The sequence below is a fragment of the Pygoscelis adeliae genome, unplaced genomic scaffold (assembly GCF_000699105.1).
Source record: "Pygoscelis adeliae isolate BGI_AS28 unplaced genomic scaffold, ASM69910v1 Scaffold88, whole genome shotgun sequence".
Taxonomy (NCBI): Eukaryota; Metazoa; Chordata; class Aves; order Sphenisciformes; family Spheniscidae; genus Pygoscelis; species Pygoscelis adeliae.
In genome coordinates, this window is record NW_008825616.1 from 2,918,580 (window position 1) to 2,939,481 (window position 20,902).

Sequence of the window (20,902 nt, forward strand, 5' to 3'; positions counted from 1 at the left end):
GTGTCTGAATTTGACTTCCAAACTGCAGCTTTTTTGCATTTCATTCTGTACTCACCTGCCCTTCAGCTCCTTCCCTTCCCTCACCACCCCACTTTAACACCTGGTTTTCAAATACAAATACTTAAATGAGGCAGAGGAACTTGGGTGTTTTTCCTCTATGAAGTAAAACTCCCACAACTAAACATTTAAATTTCATTACCTGGGCTCTGAGTTTCAGGTATACTAAATGTAGATGAAGGTAAAAGGAGGTGAGGTCACCATGCAGCAATGAAACAAGCCTTGTCCTTTGAAATATAGGTTGTAGTTTTCATCTTGGGATGTTAATTGTCCTCTAGTACCAGCACTCCACAACAAAAAGTCAATAATCAAACAGTGGTTAGATACAGTAAATAGTCACAAAAGCTGCAGCACATAAACTTTTTGTATATTTACAAAAGCAAAATAAGAAAATTAGACAAGAAATACATTATGGACATGGTAGAAAAAATGGCTCAAGGAGCACTGCACACTTGTTTTTCTTTTAATTATGTATTGTTTTTAATAACATAGCCTTTCTAGCTGCAAAATATATTTCACAGTGAAAAATCAAACAAAGCACTGTTACACGCAATTGATATTTACACACGCTTGGAAGCAAACGACCTGTTGGTTTCTTCCATCCTGAAACAAATAGAAATGACAGCCATTGTGAATGGTGGCCATGGATGTCCAGCATCTTCAGCTTACATTCAACATAAAGACTTCTTGAGACCTAATTTGTGCGATGGCATCAGAGTCTGGTTTAGATAACTACGTACACCTGAATTATGATCTTTCCAGTAACACTGAGAAAGTTCAAGTGACTAAGGAAAGCCACATTTACAAGTGCATCAACACTGCCAATAAAAAAAATTACAGTAGAAGGGGGTTGCTTGTATAATACATTGTATATTAAATATGTCAAGAGATACCATTTCTTCTAGTAAATCCAGTGCTGGTGAAAGGTACTGAAGACTTCAATTTGTTCACTGAACAAGAAACACAGGGACTGCAACAGCAGAAATTTCCCCTCCACTGCCCTCCGATTTGTCTTGCTCCTGAGCATTGGCTCTAGGAATTTAAGGGGCAAGTCCAAATTTCCATGACTATTCAGTCCTCGGCCTCTCTTGCTGATACCACCAAAAAATAATAGTAATAGTAATGTGCTGAGGCCAAATCCCAAGCCAAAGTGAAGTGGCTTTGTTCTCACACTAACAACAGTTTTCTGTACTGATTTTAATTTAGCTGAGGACCTGGTCTCCAGTGTGCATGATTGGAGGGTGGTTTTGGTGATGTGGACATTTGCCCACGAGGCACTGGACTGAGATCCACCAACTCAAATTGCAGAGCATTGTAGGACAGCCAGGAAAACAATAGAATCCAAAAGCAAGCCTAGAAAAAGCCTCAAAAAAAAAAAAAAAAAAAAAATCCAAACACCTTCTTGCTCTGGACTGAAACATGGCAAAAAGTCTCCAGCTAGAGGCAGTTATTCAACACCTTTTTCTCAAAAGTTCTAATTTATTAATGCTTGAATATTGGCTACTAGCCATTCATGCAAAATATACTTTTTGATTTTTTTAAATAATACTTACAGTATTGTCAATATAATACCTTGTGAAAGCCCATACTACAGAAAATACAAAACTAAATGTTTTCTGTTCATCTAACATTAGATAGTCTCATTTAAAAAATGTCTAAGTATGCATTTACCTGATAGATCCGATTTTCCCCATCTGCCATGTCTTTCTGGCCTCCAAAGCGCATGGTTCCTTGGGAAACTTTCTAAAATAGCTTTTAGCAGCATCTAATGAGAGGAAGCTCCAATCTATCAGTTAAAGACACTTCAATGACTTTTGCAGAGAGTCTGGTAGAGGGGGACAAATTCTGCTCTCGGAGCAGCAAACCAGTGCTGAAAACTTGAAAAAACGGTGTCTGGATCATCTAACTACCACTTAAGATACTGGAGTGTAACGCAAGTGATTTAAACCTTTTTGCTGGCCCTCTGTGCAAGGATAGATTTCACCTGAAAGGGGTGTAAGCATCTCATAAGAGCATGATCCTGTACAAATATGAAGTCAATCTCAACATTTCCATCTGTTTCAAATTATGTTTACATTCATTTACACTGCTACAACTGAGAGCAGGTTATGTCCCATAAAGCACTATATAAGTGTTAAGTATTATAATTAATATTTCTTTCACAACTTTCTGAGACCTTTTTTTCTCCTTTTAAAAATAAGGAAACTAGCATTACTTTTAAAAACCTATGCTTAAAATGACATTAAAACTTTTTTTACCTAAACTAACAAAAACCAGTGAAATTAAAAGCTCACACTCAGCTGACACTAAAATTCTGAGTCTTTCTCTTTCTTTTTTAGTTCATGATCATGTCAACTAACACCAAAGAACAAGCCTGAATTTTGAATTTCCTGGTTACTATTAGTTTCAGTTCAAAACTTCACATTTAAAATGTCATTTTCATTTTTGTTTTTTTTCGATATATGCATACATATACACGCACATATATATATATAGTTTTATATATATATATAAGTTCATAAATCCAAAATGAAGTGAGTGCTAGGACGGTCCTCAAAGCCTTTATGCACTGTATAAAGACTTTTAAGAATTGACATCATTGACATTTGATTGAAGTAGATATGTACCAGTCGTGGCTTTAACTACAAGGCAAAAGTTGAAAGAGCATTTTAGTTCCTCTCAAAGAAAAGCGGTAAGACCATTGGTGGTTAAACAAACAGAATATCCAAAGAGAGAGAAAACTGCCAGGTGTGGGAAGTCATCCAAAGTCTTTATCTTTTCCTTCCATACCATCTTATTGTTCAGTTTAGTTGCTCACCAAAAGCAGATGACTTTTACCTTCCAAGATGATCATGCCAGATCCCTCTTGTGCCTCTTGCTCTGGCAGGGATGACTCAACACACAGAAGTCAACCAGGTTGCAAAGGCACCACACTCTGTGTGACAGCACTACCCCAGCACATGCCATGTTTGCACATGGATGCAGAGGGTTCAAGGTTACCTGGAGGGAAAGGCCATCCTGGAATGGACTTTTGCTCTTAAGGTGGGAGGGAGGGGACAGTTATTTTTATTATTCAAAGAATCCAATCAATCAATCTATCAGTCAATCAGTCAATGCTAAAAATATAGATATATCTCAACTGCATGGCCCTTTTAGAAAATTCACAGCTTAGCTAGAACATAAAGCATTCTCAGAAGTGACCCTGGGTACAGAAAAAGACAGCTGATCCCATCTCTCTTGCCTGCAGTCCCCCACTGATGGATGGTAGCTATGCAGCTTCACATTGGCACAGCAGTTTCTTTAAGTCCACTGGGAACATCTGACTAAATCCAGCTGTGAACTTAATTTTCTGGAGTTCTTCCTGAATTGGCTGGTTTGGTTAACCCAAGAATATTAGCTCCATCCTAAGACTCAAAAGAGAAACACTGCAGAAATTCACATGCCAAAAGACAGGGACAGGCTAAGATATGTTTGACTAGGAAAAAAAAAAAAAAGGCAAATGCAAACCAAAATGGAAACCAATTTGAAAAATAACAATAGTCATTCACAGATTAGTAACAGTTTGGCAACCAAGGATCACAACTGCACAGCAATCACTTGTTACTTCTGACTGACAACGGATTACTTGCAGATGCTCTGAAATGTAAATCATTGAGCGGGTGGGCTTGGCCTGTTGTTTCTCTTTTAAACATTTTTCCATTAACGGCCTTGAATACAGTTGGGTATTTACAGTGATCGTTAAAAAGATGTATATATACACATTTCCTTTGCTTTTTCAACCTCCACAAACATCAAGGAAACGTTGGGAAGGAGAGGAGAGGAAGGGAAAGGGAAAGGGAAAGGAAAGGACAAGGAAAGGGAAAGGGAAAGGGAAGGGAAAGGGAAGGGAAGGGAAGGGAAGGAAAGGAAAGGAAAGGAAAGAGGAAAGGAAAGGAAAGGAAGGGAAAGGAAAGGAAAGGAAAGGACAGGAAAGGAAAGGAAAGGAACGGAAAGGAAAGGAAAGGAAAGGCAAGGAAAGGAAAGGAAAGGAAGGGAAAGGAAAGGAAAGGAAAGGCAAGGAAAGGAAAGGAAAGGAAAGAGGAAAGGAAAGGAAAGGAAGGGAAAGGAAAGGAAAGGAAAGAGGAAAGGAAAGGAAAGGAAAAAGGAAAGGAAAGGAAAGGAACGGAAAGGAAAGGAAAGGAAAGAAAGGAGACCTACACCACCACCAAAACTATGATTTTTTTTTTTCTTTTTAAAGGGATGGTTTTTGGTTTGCTTGTTGATTGATTTGTTTTCCTTAGCTGCTCATGTCGCTAGGTTCTCCGCATTTATGCTGGACATCCGAATCTGAGAGCTGCTCTTGCTCAGAATGGAGAGTTGTGTCCCCCCGTTCACTCCGCTGCTCGCTAGAGAAGGATGACGATGTTTGAAATCCACAGCAAAATACCGGTTGACTTTCCAGCTCCTCCATTTTCTCTTTATTTCTGATTGCACCTTTAGGGAGAAACTTCAAAAGGTCATTTTTTATGTACTTAGCCGCTCGAGGACATGCTGACAAATTATTAAGTTTAGAAAAAACCCCCACAATTTGACAGAACAATTTTTAAGACTATTATTAAACTCCTCACTTCAGCAAAATCTGAAGTAACATCTCCACGTCTGAAAGAGGTCCAGGCATGCAGTGGGAATAACAGCCTGGGTTCTGTGTCTCTGACTTCAGATAATTTAGGATCATCCCAAAGGTGCATAGAAGACCTGTTCAACACTAACTCCAACATGGTTCTTTAGCTAGCTTCTTGGAAAAAATATCCTGTTCTCATCAATGGCCAGTACCAAATGCATACCAAGGAGTCAAAGAAACCAGCAACCAAAAGGTACTAAGCAATAATGAAATAACCTGTCCACAAAGGCAGCGTGTCGCTCACCTGCCATCAATGGATACATGTCTACTGAAAACTTTGCCTCCTGCTTTCAGATCGCCTCTAAGCAGATGACAGCTCTTAGATTCATATACATCTATGACAGTCTCCTTTCCCTTGAGCTTTTTTTTGTGGGCACCCACAGTAAATCACCAACAGTAAAACAATCCATGGTCAGAAGTCCAATTAGAAAGTAAGCAAATATTCTATAGCTTTTCTACTTTTCATTCATCACCAATTTCCTGGCAACCTTGCTAGGTGTGCATGTGTGTACATATATACATAAGATAGTAAGGATTTAATATAAGATCATACTAGCTCAGACAAACATTTACTCAGTCTTTTACCCATTCCTGACAGTAGCCTGTAGTGTATTTCTGAATGAAGTAGCATAAGAACAAGGAAATATGTAGAGATATTTTCTCAACATATTTTTCCAGTCTCCAATAAGCTGCTGTGTCAAAGGTATTCTTGTCTTTAACAGTCATTGCTGGATTTTCCTAGACCAGTACAGTTTTCAAATTGGATCAGCATATACCAAAATGCTAAACAAGTGCTTCAACTGTATGGACATTAACTACAGGGAGGAAAAGTCCAATTGGAAAACTTACACTCTCCTTCTAGTACCGCTAAATTTCTGTTTTGGTTAGAGCATAGATAGGTATAGATTAGATAGAGTGTGGAGGTGTATTAACTCTGTAAAAAGAAAATAGTGCTTGCATCTGTAACAGTGTAATATACCAAAGGTGAACCCTTTCTTACCCTAAGTAATTTAGTGGAAGCATAAGTCATTCTCTAATGTCTTGAGAGGTAAAATGGTTTTAATTAATCTGGTTGTGTTAGTTTGGCTAAGAACAGCCCCCCCACCCTCCAGGGGGTTACAGGATATCTGACACACTGTGCATGTTATCTTGGAAGGTGCTTATCTCCATATTAGTTTTAGGCAAGAACTTCTGGCTATTCTTTTAGCACTTATGGAATATAATAGATGAAACAGCAGTTTTAGGTTGGAGAGGTGGATAGCCTGTAACGCCAGTTAGTGAAGTATGAATGCAGCCACTAATTCCAGCAAGGCATGATCCAGAATTCACCTTCTGAGCTACATGGGACTGAGCCACGAATAATGCTTTAACATTTACCTATGAGTCCTTTAACAGTCATCTTGACAAAGCCCATAAGCAAAGATGACCTATAAGATTGTTTAATGAACTTGAAGAGATTGTTATGGTTATCTGAGAAGGAATCACTTGCATCAGGGAGTCGGAGACCTTTTGTACTAGAGACCAGCTATTGCACGCTGTATGTGAACAAGCATAGAACACCTACTGCACTAAAACTGGTGGAAATAAATGGTCTCAGCCTCCTTCAAAAGAAAAAACGAAGGTGATTTTAGGAGAAGTCTTCTCCTGTTGGACTGCGCAATAGATGTATATCAGTGGAGGAGAGAACGGATGAACTGTATATATTCCTCTTAAGGCAGCCTTAAGGAAGGAGTCTTTTTCCATGAATTCAGAAAACAATTACCTCAGGTATTCAGTCTGATAAACAAAGGCAGGGGAATTTCAATTTGCAGATCAGAACACGTGAATCAGAAAAAAAACAAACGTGGGAAGCTGACGCTAACAGCAGCAGCTGTTGCCATGTGCTGAGAGGAGTGTGAGGCTTGCAAGGTACCCAGGGCATGTCTGAGGGGGTTTCTGGGCACCTGACACTCATGGGCTGTGTGTGTGGAGTGACCGGCCAGCAGGAGTCAGGTCTCACGAGAGGAGAGGGCAACAGTTGAGTGGTGCCAGCTGTCCCATGGCCAGGCCAAACCGTGGGAAGCCGCATATAACCAGCTCCTGGGAAGCACCTGACCAGGAGTGCAAACAGGACACAGGATCTGCTGGGAGCAGCATCAGCAACAGGGCACGGCATCTGTTGGGAGCGGCATCAGCAGTTTGTGCGACAGTTCACGCAGGAAGAGCTGTGCACTCTGCCAGTTGTTGGGCTGCTGCCTGCTCTGCTCACCTGCAGGCTTAGGCTGCAGCCCTGATGGTCACCCGAGCTATCTGGTGGCTGTGCAAGCCTACCAGACAGCTTGAGGTCTCCAGGAAATTAGAATGGTTTATTAGGCAGTGCTTTGAGGTTTTTGGAAGCATGGTGGTAGAAACCAGGCAAGAGCTGCGCTCTGCAGCAGACAGGAATCAGCTACCTAGCCAGGCTAGCCTGGGAAGAATGGATGCAGCCGCCCAGACAGAGCTTGCTATCAGGGAAGCTGCTGTCCAGGTAGAGGGATGGAAAGACTGAACCCGCCTCCTGGGTGGAAGAGGGTGAGAAGCTCCACCTGCTCAAGGTGGGTTCTGGTGGAGTCATTCAGGCAGCAGGTGGAGGAGCTGCAGGAGGAAGTTAGCAGGCTATGCTGTGTTAGGGAGGGTGAACAAGAAATAGAGTACTATTTGAGACTTTGCAAGAAGAAATATTAGGGCCCTGTGGCACTGACCTCCAATGACTACCAGACAAAGAGCTTCAACAGAGAACAGACAGCACCTTGGAGAAGGAGGTGCCATGGTCTCTGGTGACCCCGTGGGAACAGGTTATCACTTCACTCCCCTTCTTCTTACGTACCATCCAGCAACAGTTACTGAGACTTGTCAGCAGACAAAACCAATGAGCAATATTCACAGGGATAAACTATACCAGCAGCACATAGTAAAAGCTGCAAAAGGAAGCAACGAGTGCTAGTAGTGGGTGACTCTCTGCTGAGAGGCACGGAGGCACCCATCTGTCGGCCTGATATACAGTCAAATGAAGTTTGCTGCTTGCGAGGAGCCAAGATCCAGGATGTCACAGAGAGATTGCAACAGCTAGTTAAAAGCACAAGCTACTATCTCCTACTTCTTTTCCATGTGGGCACCAATGACATGGTAAAGCAAAGCCTGGGCAAGATCAGGCAGGATTTCAGAGCCCTGGATGTGCAAGTGAAAGGGACAGATACCCAAGTGATCTTCTCCTCTCTCTTGCCAGTCAGAGATAGGGGTGCAGGCAGAAGTCAATGCATCATGCAGACCTATACCTGGCTTTGGGACTGATGTCATTGCCAGGGTTTTGTTTTCTACAGTCATAGGACATTCTTCAATGAATACAGCCTATTGGGAAGAGATGGGATACACCTACCTAGAAGAAGCAGGAGGATCTTCTCTAGCAGATTGGCTGACTTAGTGAATTGTGCTTTAAACTAATGAACTTGGGGGGTAGTGTCCAAAGCTGTGACATCTGCATATTCATAAGCAGCAGGTTATTCCAGAGCATTGAGGAATGCTCCCCCAACCCTCTCCAAAGGCAAGAACCCTAAGTCCAGTCACCTCAAGTTTCTGTATACCAATGCGTGTAGTCTGGGCAGCGAATAGGAGAAACTGGAGCTCCATGCCCAGTCAGAGAGTTATGATATTATAGAAAACACAGAAACTTGGTGGGAAAACTCACATGACTGAAAGACCACAACGGATGGCTACAAACACTTTTGGGAATATAGGAAGGGAAGAAGAGGAGATGGAGTTGCACTTTGTGTAAAACAGAAATTTGAGTGTATGGAGGTGAGTTATGGAAGGATTTACCAAAGGCAAATCATGCCAGATTAACCTGATCATCTTCTACAACAAAATAATATTTTCTGTTGACATGGGAAGAGCAGTGGATGTTGTTTACCTGGACATCAGCAAAGCATTTGGCACTTTCCCACAGCCTTTTCCTAGGCAAACTGGCAAGATATAGATTGGGTGGGTGGTCTGCAAGATGGGTAGAAAGTTGGCTAACAGGCCACACTCAGAGGGTGGTGAACAATGTTTTTTACTCAGGCTGGAAGCCTGTCATTAATGGGGTCTTCCAGGGGTTGATACTGGACTTCACACTCTTCAACATCTTCATAAATGATCTGGATGGTGGGATTGAAAACACCCTCACCAAGTTTGCTGATGACACCAATCTGGGTGGTGAGGTGGACATGTCAGAAGGGAAAGCCACTTTACAGAGAGAACTGAACAGGCTGGAAGAGTGAGCTAGCAAGAACTTTATGAAGTCTAACAAAGACAAGCGCAAAGTTCTGCACCTGGGATGACATAACCAAAGAGCCCAGTACAGTCCCTACCTCTGTTAGGGGAGCATCAATCTGAGCCATCATCTCTGGCAAGGCCAAAGTTTTGGTTTAATAAAGACATCACACATCCTCTTTCTTTTGCTGAGACAATGTGAGATTCAGCCTAAGGTATTAGGGAATATGGTAGATGATGAGTTACAGTGAAGGATTAGAATAGTAGTTACTCCCACAAGGAAATGGGATGGGGATGGTGGGTGGAGGAGGTTAAATATTAAAAGTCTTACCTCCCCATTCAAGAAACAATAGAGAACAGCAACAACAAAACCCTAGGTAAATGGGAGAGAAAAAAAAATGTAATTCAACTCCTTCAGTAAATGCTAGAAAATAGCTGGAGTTAAAACAAACAAACAAAACCAAAATCCTAGTATATAAAACATATACATAAATAAACACACAGTCTGAGAACTGTGCATGCAAAGTAGTTATAATGAACAGAGATTTCTTTTTAACAAAAGCAGAATTCACTATATAATCACCTGGAAAGATCCCAGTCCCAATTCAAACACTAGTCTCTCCCGCTTACTGACATTTTCAGGAGAAAAAGCAAACACCGTGTAGTGAATTCCAAACAAGGGGATAAGCAGTAGTGTAGAGCGAGCCAGTCTCCTGTTATAATAGAGTGAAAGAACTTTAATGCAGCCTTGTAATAAACAACTTATGCTTTAATTAAAGAAGAAAACAAAATATTTTTTTGCCTCCCTTTTGGGAAATACATACACTGTATAATTATACAAACAAATATACAACATTCCCATTTGTTCCCAAACAGTGATTTCACACACGCTGTAGTTTGCTCCCAGTTCTTCACACTGCTACAATAATAGCACATTAGTAATGCTTAATACTCTGTACTGTTATTTTAATTTGCATTATTATAAGCAGGGATTTTTTCTACTGTGCCAAACATGAGGAGGGTAATCTTGCTAAGGGATTCAGACTGCTATCATAACACAATAATAAACCTCTCACCCAATTGCTTAATCCCAGTGGAATGTTTGAAATCACTTTTTGTGTGTGTGTGTGTGTGTGAATTTATTTCTGTGTAGCAAAAAATTCCAAAACAGCAATACAAATAAAGTTAAAAAACCCCTGTATGTTCTTATACTCATGACTATTCCTCAAGGTCTTGATTTTGGTCTCATTTATACTGTTGAAAACCTAAGTGTAATTCCATGGTGTAACTAATTTCCATTGCATCAGAATAAAGAAGTTTTAGAGAGAAATCAAACTCAGTAGGTAAAAACAAAAGAGCTGAAAATGAATGTGTGTACCTGTAAGCACTTAACTGAGTATGGATAAAATTCCCCCAAAACAGGGGTCCAGCCAAGACTTATGCATCAGTTTTGGTCAGTGTCATTTGCTGACTGAGCAGCAAAAAAGACCCAAGAGTAAGCAAACGTTGATCTGAAAATAAGGCAAGTACTTTATTACAAAGTGGTCTAAAGTAACCTCCAGGACATTTTCAAAGGGGAAAAAATATGATTGATTTCCTTCAGGTAAGTTAAGGAGGTAGATGGAGGACAAAAGAAGCTAAAAAGCCATAAAGATTTTTGGAAGAGCTGCATACTTTTTCAAATTCAATTGTTCACTGTGCTTGTATCTATATGGCATATTGCAGACACATTTGAATTTGCTAATACATGCTCAACAATATCCCCAAAATGAAGTGTTTGTCTTACTGAAAGCGACGACTTAATTACTACATCTCCATGAACATATGCTGTTATATCCAATACTAAACTGGAAATGGGACATCAGTTCATTGCTGGTGTCCCTCAGTCATACTTTGTGCACTAACGGTGATAAACACGTCACAACCCTTGCCTTGAGATTGTACTAAACACACATGCTTCATTAGTCTGATGCACACCAAATCTCAAGTCTTGGTGAAAGACCCCACAAACCAGAGGACGCAGTTCTTGTGAATTATCAAGTTAGACATTGACCAAAAGTTTTTTAACAGGAGAGGAACAACCTTGGAACAGGTTGATGAAGAGAATACAGAGTATCCAACTTCGATGATCCCTAGAAAAAGTAAGCAATACAGGAGTGACCCAGTGTAATGGACTAAAAGACCTTTCAAGGTCCCTGCTCGTCCTTTTTCTCTATGCACATGTAATCAGATTAATGAAGAGGAACAGAAACATTGTGGAAAAGATTGTAGAATAATACTATCTCCATAAACAAAAACAGATGTAAAGAACGTAAGTGTATTAAACTAGACATGGAATTAAAAAAAAAAATCAAATTAAGGCAGTAAACTGGACAAAGAAGTATCATCTCTCAAAATCTGTTACCCTTTATACTCAGAATTAATGACAACAACAACAAAAGGATAAATGTTATTTTGATTTAAAAGTCAGATTAGAATTGTCTATTAGTATGTTGTATCTCACCGCAGTCATAGGAGATTAATTTTGGGAAAGATGCGGAGGAAGACTTTTTCTATTGTCAGTTTTCTGGCATTAATTATCTGATTAATCATACAATTAGTTTGTAGGATATTGAAATATAATGTCATCATCAACTTATTTGAGACACTGTCTTCAATATTTTCATAAAAGTCAGGAAGAAAATACATGAAATATAAGAAGTAATATATTCTGAAGTTTATAGATGATTAAGATCTATAAAGAGGAAAAGAAGATTTTAGGAAAAACTTGAGAGATTACTAATGACTGTGGATGATGATGAATTGTGTTTTTTCAAGAGCGTTAGGAAGAAAGAAGACTTAAAGTAGCACCTGTGAGACGTGTAAGTTTATGTGCAATGGTGAAATGAAGATGTTAAAGAATACAGTGAAATTCTCAGGAGTGTAACAGCCAAAGAAACTCAGGGGATGGATCCCAAAGTTCTGAGGACAATAATCACTCAGCTGGGCTTAAACTGGTTGTTTAGAAGAGAGATGTTCTCCAAAAGGCCTAGCAAAAACCTTGTTTACATTCCAACAGGTAGAGGAATGTCTTAAGGTTACTTTATAAAAAAGCAAATTGTATTTCAGTTTTGATTGAGGCTGACATTCTATTTTTCAGCTGTTATTTTCCTTAAAAACAGTTTAAACATAAGATTTTCTCCAATAGCATGGCTATGAATGTGGCCTTTCCATAAAGTGTTAGTACAAAAAGATGCAGGTAGTGGTGTCCTCTGTTTTTCCTCACTTCTCTATTGAATTATGGAAAGACATCTTTATAGTAAAGGGAACAGAAAGTAAAAAGGTTGCCTAACTTTGAGCAGTATCTGAAGGAACCATGTCTTTATTTTTCCATTGCACACCCACACTCATTAAGGAGACTGGTGAAGTGTCTATGGATATTACATAGGACATAACGTGAATTGGAAATGAAAATACGCATCACATTGCATTGCTGAGTAGAACTTCCAGTGATTTCTACTGAATGTTCCAGTATGTTCCTATTCCACATTTTGAAATGGGTTTCTAGAAGTCAAATTAATACTGTGATCTAAACAAACACAGAAACTGTACATCAGATTAAAAAAAAAAACAAAACTATTTTGAGCAACTGTGCAATAGAGAACAAGGACCAATGTGTTCTAAATGGTCTAAATAGGTTCTTCCAACTTCTGTGAATGGGATGCAACAAAGATATATCTCTAGATTTGGAACCTGCAGATACAACTGTAAGAACTGCTTGCTGAGCTAGATAAGTGATGATGCCATTTGGAATGAATGAAGGAGGCCATCAGAAAACATGGTTCCTCTACATCAAGGGACCTGAAGCTCCAGAAGCAATTGTGTAAGGAATTCTTTTTTCTGTCTCTGAGAGAGAGGTGAAAACTGTAGCTTAGAGCTTACTCTCCCATCAGTTCCACCTATCTCCACTGCACTGAAGATGTGTCTTGTGCCATTTCTGTTGGGACTGTAGCTGCTTCTGTTGGACTAATTGCAATGTTGTGTAGCTCAAAAAAGCCATTATAACTTACAGAAGATTTCACAGATGATACTGTGTGCTATTAAGGTAAAGATAAAATACAGAATAACTTTTGCTCTGGCGAAGAGTTTGTTGCCTTGGTCTTAGAGGTTCTCACCACCCGACTTTTTTGAGACAAAATATCACAGACTGTCAAAAGAAGCAAAAGATCTTCAAACCATAGCCTTTGAAGAAAGACTACGTAGCTGTTTTTTTGCTATTTAGTCCTGCCTCTTCCAAGTAAGAGAATTGTTCAGTTTAAATGCTGAGACTTAAGTGAAATTAAATTGATCAAATATAAACTTTTGCAGTGAAGACATCAAGGTCTGTGGTAGTCATGTAGAACAACATTCATCTCACCGAGGTTTGGACATACACACTGTAGATATCGATATCCAAATTATTAACATAATGTCTCTAAAGTCGATGCAGAGAAAAATGCACTTTTAAGGCATAGTTCTTGCCTGTTATAGATGCCTCTTTAAGAAGAGGGGACTCCTGTTGTAAACCCCATGGGTATGTACTGAATACATCTGTTGATGTAGATATCGACTAGCTTAAAGTTATATCTGCAACAATGACATCTATGTTTAGTTAAATTAATTCCACACCTACATTTCCTTTATTGTCAATGAAGAGTAACAGGCACTTCTGCACAGGGACGAATCATTTGTCCCTAAGGAAGGTTTTATCACATCCTAAGTCTCTCCATTGACTACAAAGTGAATCTGGAGTGAGTTTGTCATATAAATTGCTGCACTGTAGGCTTGTAAGTTTAGATTAGAGGAATCCCATCTCTTTGGCTGTAACTCAGTGATGAATATGTACAAAAAATAGTCATGACAATATTTTAAATAGAAGGATAAAGAGCAAACCATGAAGATACAGGATGTCATTAGTGATGAAATGCTTAATATAGCTCATGTTTAATAAACCAAAGTATCTATTTTATCAAGAGGATGCTAAATACAGTTAACATGACTTTCAGGAACCTCAGAAATCTCCCTGACAGATACTTGTCTTTTCCAAAAGCTTAACTGGGTCTGTAGGATCACTTTCAAAGACCTGAGGTAACACCTAAACACAGTAATTGACTACAGCTTTTTAATTTTCCCATGTAGAAATCACATCTTCAGACTAAGGACTTGAAAAGCAGTGGAAGCTTACTGATACTTTCATATTTTAACACACAAAAAAAGGTTTAATTATGTTGGAAGTGTACAGAGTTTTTCCGTGCTCCTGTTTAGGCTGAACTCTTCTTGCCATTGACTAGGTAGAGGATTTCACCTTAGAGAGTTGTCAGTCTGCCATCTTTCTGAAACACTGCACTTACTTAATGTGAAATTTGTTTCTCTGCAAAGGCCCAACATGAAGTCTATGCTGCATCAGGTTGTAGATTAAGTGGCGAACTTCATATTTCAAACTATCTCCTCCTAAATGTAGGTCCTAGTTGTACCTAACTGTTCTTAGACGTCAAGCTTCTCTCAACGTGGAATATGGACCTGCTGACTGTTCTTCTATTCTCTATTTCTTCTATCTGCTTTTGCACAATGTCAGTCTGTTGACTGAAGCTTTTGAGCATCTTCATTGCTCTATTTCTTAAATACCTTGAGGAGATTTAAAATCACAGAGAAATTTTATTTTTATGTTTTAAATGGTTTTTTCTAGCTAACAAACATAACAAAATATGCAGCTATAAGTTACAAAACAACCTTTTTTCCTTAATTGTGTCAAAGACAACTACTAAGTATTCTTCAGCAAAATGTTGGACTGTTGGGTCTGTGTGGCAGGACATCTCTGAGAGTGTTGATTTGCACTTATAAGACTGCTGTGAAATTCAGGGGAAAGTTCATCAGGAAAAATATTGTATAATAGATCTCTGAAAAGTACACCTCCTGAACGAATCCTGTGGGCTTCTTGTACAAATAACTGAGAGTGAGGTGCACTACGAGAAAATTATTGATTCAGGTCTCTAGACTAAATGGCATTTATTCACTTTTCTAGATGCCTCACTCTCCATAGGCAAATCTTTGACAAAGGCTTCTGACTAGACACATAATATTTTGATATTAGGTTAACCTTAGCCTTTTCTCACTCCTGGCTGTACACAACTTCACTCAGTTCAATGGACATAAGTTGTTTTACACCAGCTGAGAGTCTGATTTACTCAATCCTGCCCTGCCCCTGTTGTTATAACAAACTTTCAGGTGAAACATTTACTCTCAGTATGACCAGCGCTCACCTCTTTGCTGTATAATAAAGAGTAACTATTAATAGTTTCTATATAGACACTATGCAAAACCATAAATAGCATCAGTGATAATTACAATTTTTTTAAAAAATAACCTTAAAATCCTTGATCGTGGTGCATCAGCAAAAGCACAGAACAACCACAAAAAATTCTACATGCAACAAGAACTAAATGGATGCTTGCTTTCTGGTTACTACCCCTCTGCTAATATCCATTCATTTACTTGCAACATGCGTCATACAAACACATTAATGTCACAGGATTGCGTACACTTACAGGGTAATGGTTGATAGTTCTGACATCTTGCAAGAGTGCTGGTTAGCCCTCTTAGGCTTACAGTAGCATTTCTGAACGCAGCTGCTAAATATGACAAGATTAGCATTTTTTTCAGCATATTGTGAACAGGCCAAGGTAGGTCACTTTCAACATATTTCATGAGACACGTCACAAAGATGGAAAGCGGACATGACAGAATGACATTACAGCACAAACCAGCTGCTTGACTGAAGCAAAAATAAATAAAAAAATTAAAATGCAATTGTGATGTGTTGATTCACAGACAAACCAAAGATTGGACAACCTGGAGGCAGGTGGGCAGCGTTACACATCCAAAATACTGATGACCTTTGCAGTCTGGTATTGTACAGAGGGTAACAGAACAATATATTAAATGAAAGTTGACTGCACGCTTGTGGAGAACAATTAAATAGTAACATAAACTTGTAGGATGGAGATTAATCTAAGATGAAGTTGGATCAGATGTTCCTCATTTTCATGTGTAAGTACCCAAGGTAGTGTGGATCCCTTCTTTTTAGTGAAGAGTACTAGTAGGGACACCAAAGCACTTTTTCGTCCAGATTCCTTGGTGCCTGGGGAGGGGAGTTCAGTACGGAAACTGCATGTGAGACTGGCAATTCAGAGGTACTGCTTGTTTTTTGTCACACACACACTAAGATGGGTGTGGTCATAAAAGCGGCAAGCACATATGCTACAGGCCAGGACCACGATCTCTACGTGTTGTATTCTAGAAAGAGCTGCTATAGAGAATGGGATGTTTACATTTACAACTAGCTAGAGAGAGGCTTATTCAAATCAGCTGTCAAGAAGGGTAATCTGAAACAACATGGGAGGGCATTTTGAGGGATCTGAGGGGTAGGGTGTTTGTATCTGTTCTGGTAGGCTGAAAAACATGAGAACTGAAAATAATAATTTCTTGTCGACTTTCAAGGGGAGATTTTTTTTTTGTTTTGTTTTCAACACATGGTTGTTTTGGTGGGATTCACCTCAGGGAAGGTTGGATATTTACAGTATAGAAGTCTAAGTAAACTGGACATCCTTGTTCCCTTGAGAATCAACAGAGTCAAGAAAGAAATACACATTTATTGGTCAGGGTATATCTGACCTATTTTACACTTTAGGATGGGATGAACAGCACACCAAACACCACTGACTACCCTGACTAAATCTCCGTTGACTATAGAAGATAATATGATGATTTTTTAAAGCAATAGCGTACAAGGCAGACATCCAACTTTATTCAAACAAATCAAACTCTGTTTCTGTTGCTCTGCTAATATGCACGGTCTATGATTTGTGTTCACCTAGCCATAGATGGAAGATGCAGTTTATAAGCCGAACAGTTAAATAGAATGAATTGAAAACAGGTGAAATTTCTTCCTCCTGTGAACTCCTTTAAGCCAATCCCCTTTACTAGATTTTTGTTTTGTTTTGTTTTGTTTCCTTTGGGGTAATCAAAACCTGACAGCTGTGTTGTTATTAAAGATTATAGCATAAGAACTGGAAAGAATACATTATCATGGCATGCACACGTGCAGCAAATAGAAATAGTAAACATGTTTTAACTTGCAAAATGAATGTCATTTCTTGGATGATGCTAAGGAAGTAAATGAAAATTACGGTTCCTTTTACAGTATCACCTTTGTGATAAAATTTTGCACCACCTCTGCTCTTCACAGGGCTGAGTTGTGCATTAATTGTCAGCTAAAGCTGATCAAAACCAAAGAGGGCCTTTTTAGAGATAGTTCCTTTTTACTATAGCTGAGACTTTCAGAAGTGGCTATGGATTTTGAGTGTCTCGCACATTTTTTGATCACCTGATCTGAAACACATTTTATCAGACCAATTTTACCACAAGAGGGCTGCTCAGCGTGTGTTGAAAAGCAGTGCTTATGACGGCATTTTAAAGTACATAACTTGAAAATGAAACATCTAAAAATCAATAATCACTTTGAAAACTCTCAGTCATGGGGTGTTGTAAGGGATTGGGTTCTTCAATGACATGCTTAATGTTGCTGTGGTAATCTGGAAAAAAATATCGCCCCCTGTTTCCTTTACTGCCTATGCCCTGTTTTATTTGGTAAGGATTGATTTTCATCATAGGTTTTTCTGGTGGGTAGAACTAACGTGACAGCTCTTGATATTTGCTAGAATTATCAAAAAGGACAGACTTGATTTTGAAGATAGTATCTAAGAATTAACTACTGCTCCCCACCCAATGGGGGGACCTTTAAACATGGGCTTGTGATGGAAAATTTTTGCTAGCATTTCTTAGGAAAACATTAATATTTTAGTGCTGTAAGAATTTTTTATGCCATCCTATCTAACTTAGGTAAAATCATCTCTCTGATGTTAGATATTGTAAAGTGACCCAAAATCTTTAGAATACAGAATTGATAGTTTTCTTCCTTTTTTTTCCCCTCCACTTTTTAAAAGAAAAAAATATTTATTTATTTACTTATTTATTCTCAAGATAGAAACATTGATGGAAGGAAAGGGAGAAAGAGATAAGAGACAGAGGAGGCAGGAACCAGAAAGAAATGGGAAGGATGAAAAAATAGCTAAATAAGAGAAAATTAATATAAATGAGATTATGGATATCAAAACATTACATTAATTAGAGCAGGATCCTCAGATCTCTGTAGGCACACACAGAATGGAGTTGGTCACATCTAACTATATGAATCTAAGACAAATTTAAACTGAACTATCACCTTTAACTCAGTCAATCATGGAAAGAAACAGGCACTTCCAGAGGCTGAGCTGACCTGTGTAACAGAGGTGTCCAAGACATATGGGATGCATTGTCTTACGGAGGTGCCCTGGTCTCTCAGTTTGACTATAGACGACGACTAGACTGCTTAGATTAAATACGAGACTTTAGACAGCTAAAGGCAAACAAGCTGACTCTCACCGCATGTGTCCTGTGCATGGACTGCAGCTGCATCTGGGAGGAAGAGGGAGGGTGCTAGGGTGGAAGGGGAAAGAAAAAGTTAAACATTCCCAGGATTAAATGAGTGATGTATGATGTGGCTGAAGACCATCTTGTCAGACTGAACACCTTGATGTCTGGCAAGTTAATGCAAATGAGAGAGTACACAAATTTGAGGCAAAGGTAGTTGCAATTCAGTTCTAAAGGCTTTGTAGGTTTCTCAGAGGTGCTTAAGAGAAGTCAAATGAGCATGCCGATTCAGGGGAATGAAGTTATGCTCTATTACCAAGGCCATGTAGATCCATGATGAAAAAGATCGGATTCTGGGTTTAGGTCACTAATAGCACACAGGGAATGACAGAGTTTGTGGGTTGTCTCTAAATATGCTGAAGGGGAATCCTTTGGGAAACACAATAAAGGTAGAATTTGATTAATGCAAATTAAAACTGTGCCTCATCAAGAATCTTTGTGCACCCTGCTCAAGTAATTCTATGTAACCTCACTACAAATAAGATTGGCAACCATGTAGTAATAGGAGGAGGAATGTAGAAACAAATCAATGAAATAAAGTACTGAAAATACAGTAAAAGGTTAACCAAAGTGAAAGTAGAAAGATTTTATGGGAGAGAGAGAAAAAAACTTGAAAAATTGAGCCATACCATCTATTATTTATGCTACATGCCTACTTACCTAGAGCTGATATTGTTATAGGTTGGGGGATTTCTTTTCCTTGCTACTCAATAGCTAAGAATTCCCTGAAGCTAGGCTTGTTTCCTGGCCAAAACACCAACTACATTTACAAAAACCTTGGACTTACAAATCAGATATAAACAGTTTGGAATACTGAACTTGTTCTGTGAGCAGAAAACAGACTATACAATTCCATCCTGCTGCAGTGACTGCGGGCCCTGATCCACTGTATGGAAGTGGACTCATTCACTCCTCTCATCCAGACAGAGAATAAGCACGGGTGCTTCTCAGCAAAGTCGTTATTTCATTCCATCTCATCTAATTTTTGAAGTTTACAATATAGGTGTATGCCTTTTACCTTGTCGACCCATGCTAGCTTTGCAGTTAGTGGTGAGAAACAGGCCATAAAGTGAGATTTATCTGACCTGTTTTAAACATCTTGTTTAGAATGAAATAAGTTGTACCAAGGATTTTATTCTCTGGACTGAATAGATCTCTACTGACTGTGGAAGGAACCCAGCATGATTATCTTATTAAATCAGGCGGATCCCATGCTGTCTTGCTAAAAGTACAACCACTGTTGTGCTCTTCATAAAAAAGGCAACTCCGGTTCTCTACTCTTCGATTGAAAACAAGTCCAGAAGTCTTAGTCACCTTTTGTCAAAGGCTTAGTCTTGTTACCTATAGCTCTACTTTCTACTGCTAACACCACCAAACAGAAAACACTTTCCCCTGACCTCTCTAAAGGGTCTGAGGTATTCCAGGATCATCTTCTGACACCTGGGAATAATCTGAAAACAGGTTGGGAAAAAAAGAGAAAGTGTGAGGTCTTCTTGACAGTCCTTGTCCAAAACACATTAAAATCAGTTGACTTTAATGGGTGGTAGTAGTTTTCTTTCATCTGACTTTTTCGGTCGCTACCTTTTAGGGCACTTGCCTTGGTTTAACATGTGAGAGGTCAGCTTTGTCTCTCTTCACTGTTTTGTGTAGATGTGTCTTACACAGATCAGTGGATTGCTTTTTTTTTTTTTGTCAGTGATTTGGAGGAACATAAAGAAGACTTGCATTTTTTTGTGTCTATGTACTTGTAAAGTCAAGTAACTTCAAGCTAAAAACTAGGACATATATAGGAAACCTCATGAGGGTCTTCTACGGATTTCAAAGCTCTCAGATTATAGAGAACATTCAATGTCCTCTATACACTTTACATGAGTGTACTTTTAATTCCACCAAAGTTAGATTTAATCTATTGTAACTGAAAGCTAGCATGGTAATTACAACAACACTTTGACACAGAAACAGCATGTCTGTGGGGAAACCACTACCACCTCTCCAGAGGCTGGAGCTGGATTACTGCTTGCAGACTATAGCTGAGGCTGAAAATGAATGTTTAACAAATATGAATTTGAACTGGATCTTTTTGTCCAATAATTCTGACCTTTGTGCAGAACAGAGGCTTGAAGATGAAACAGAAAGTTCAAAGAGAGCCAAAAATCCTCTCTACACTGTTCATTCTTGGCTTTGCTAACTTCTATAGGGTGGACATACAAGGATGGAGAAAGCCATGAGAGATCGAATAATAAAGAGACAAAGCTTAATATTTAGCTGTGCTCTAGAGAAGAAAGCTGGTAATAGAGAGCAGAATACTTCCATCAAAAACAGTCTTTAAATGAACTGTAACTTCAAGGTTACATGTCCTGATCCTTCCTCCAT

General features: G+C 39.0%; 1 protein-coding gene across 1 annotated transcript in view; it reads right to left on the bottom strand.

Moving 5' to 3' along the window:
• Nucleotides 1-4,341: 4,341 nt before the first annotated feature.
• ADCYAP1R1 (adenylate cyclase activating polypeptide 1 (pituitary) receptor type I) overlaps nucleotides 4,342-20,902 on the bottom strand; it is a 111,593-nt gene continuing 95,032 nt past the window's right edge. The window contains exons 13-15 of the mRNA XM_009333313.1: nucleotides 9,567-9,696; nucleotides 9,315-9,356; nucleotides 4,342-4,530 (exon numbers count right to left, since the gene is read on the bottom strand). Of these exons, the coding sequence (XP_009331588.1) occupies nucleotides 4,342-4,530; nucleotides 9,315-9,356; nucleotides 9,567-9,696 (361 nt within the window). The remainder of the gene's footprint in view (nucleotides 4,531-9,314; nucleotides 9,357-9,566; nucleotides 9,697-20,902) is intronic.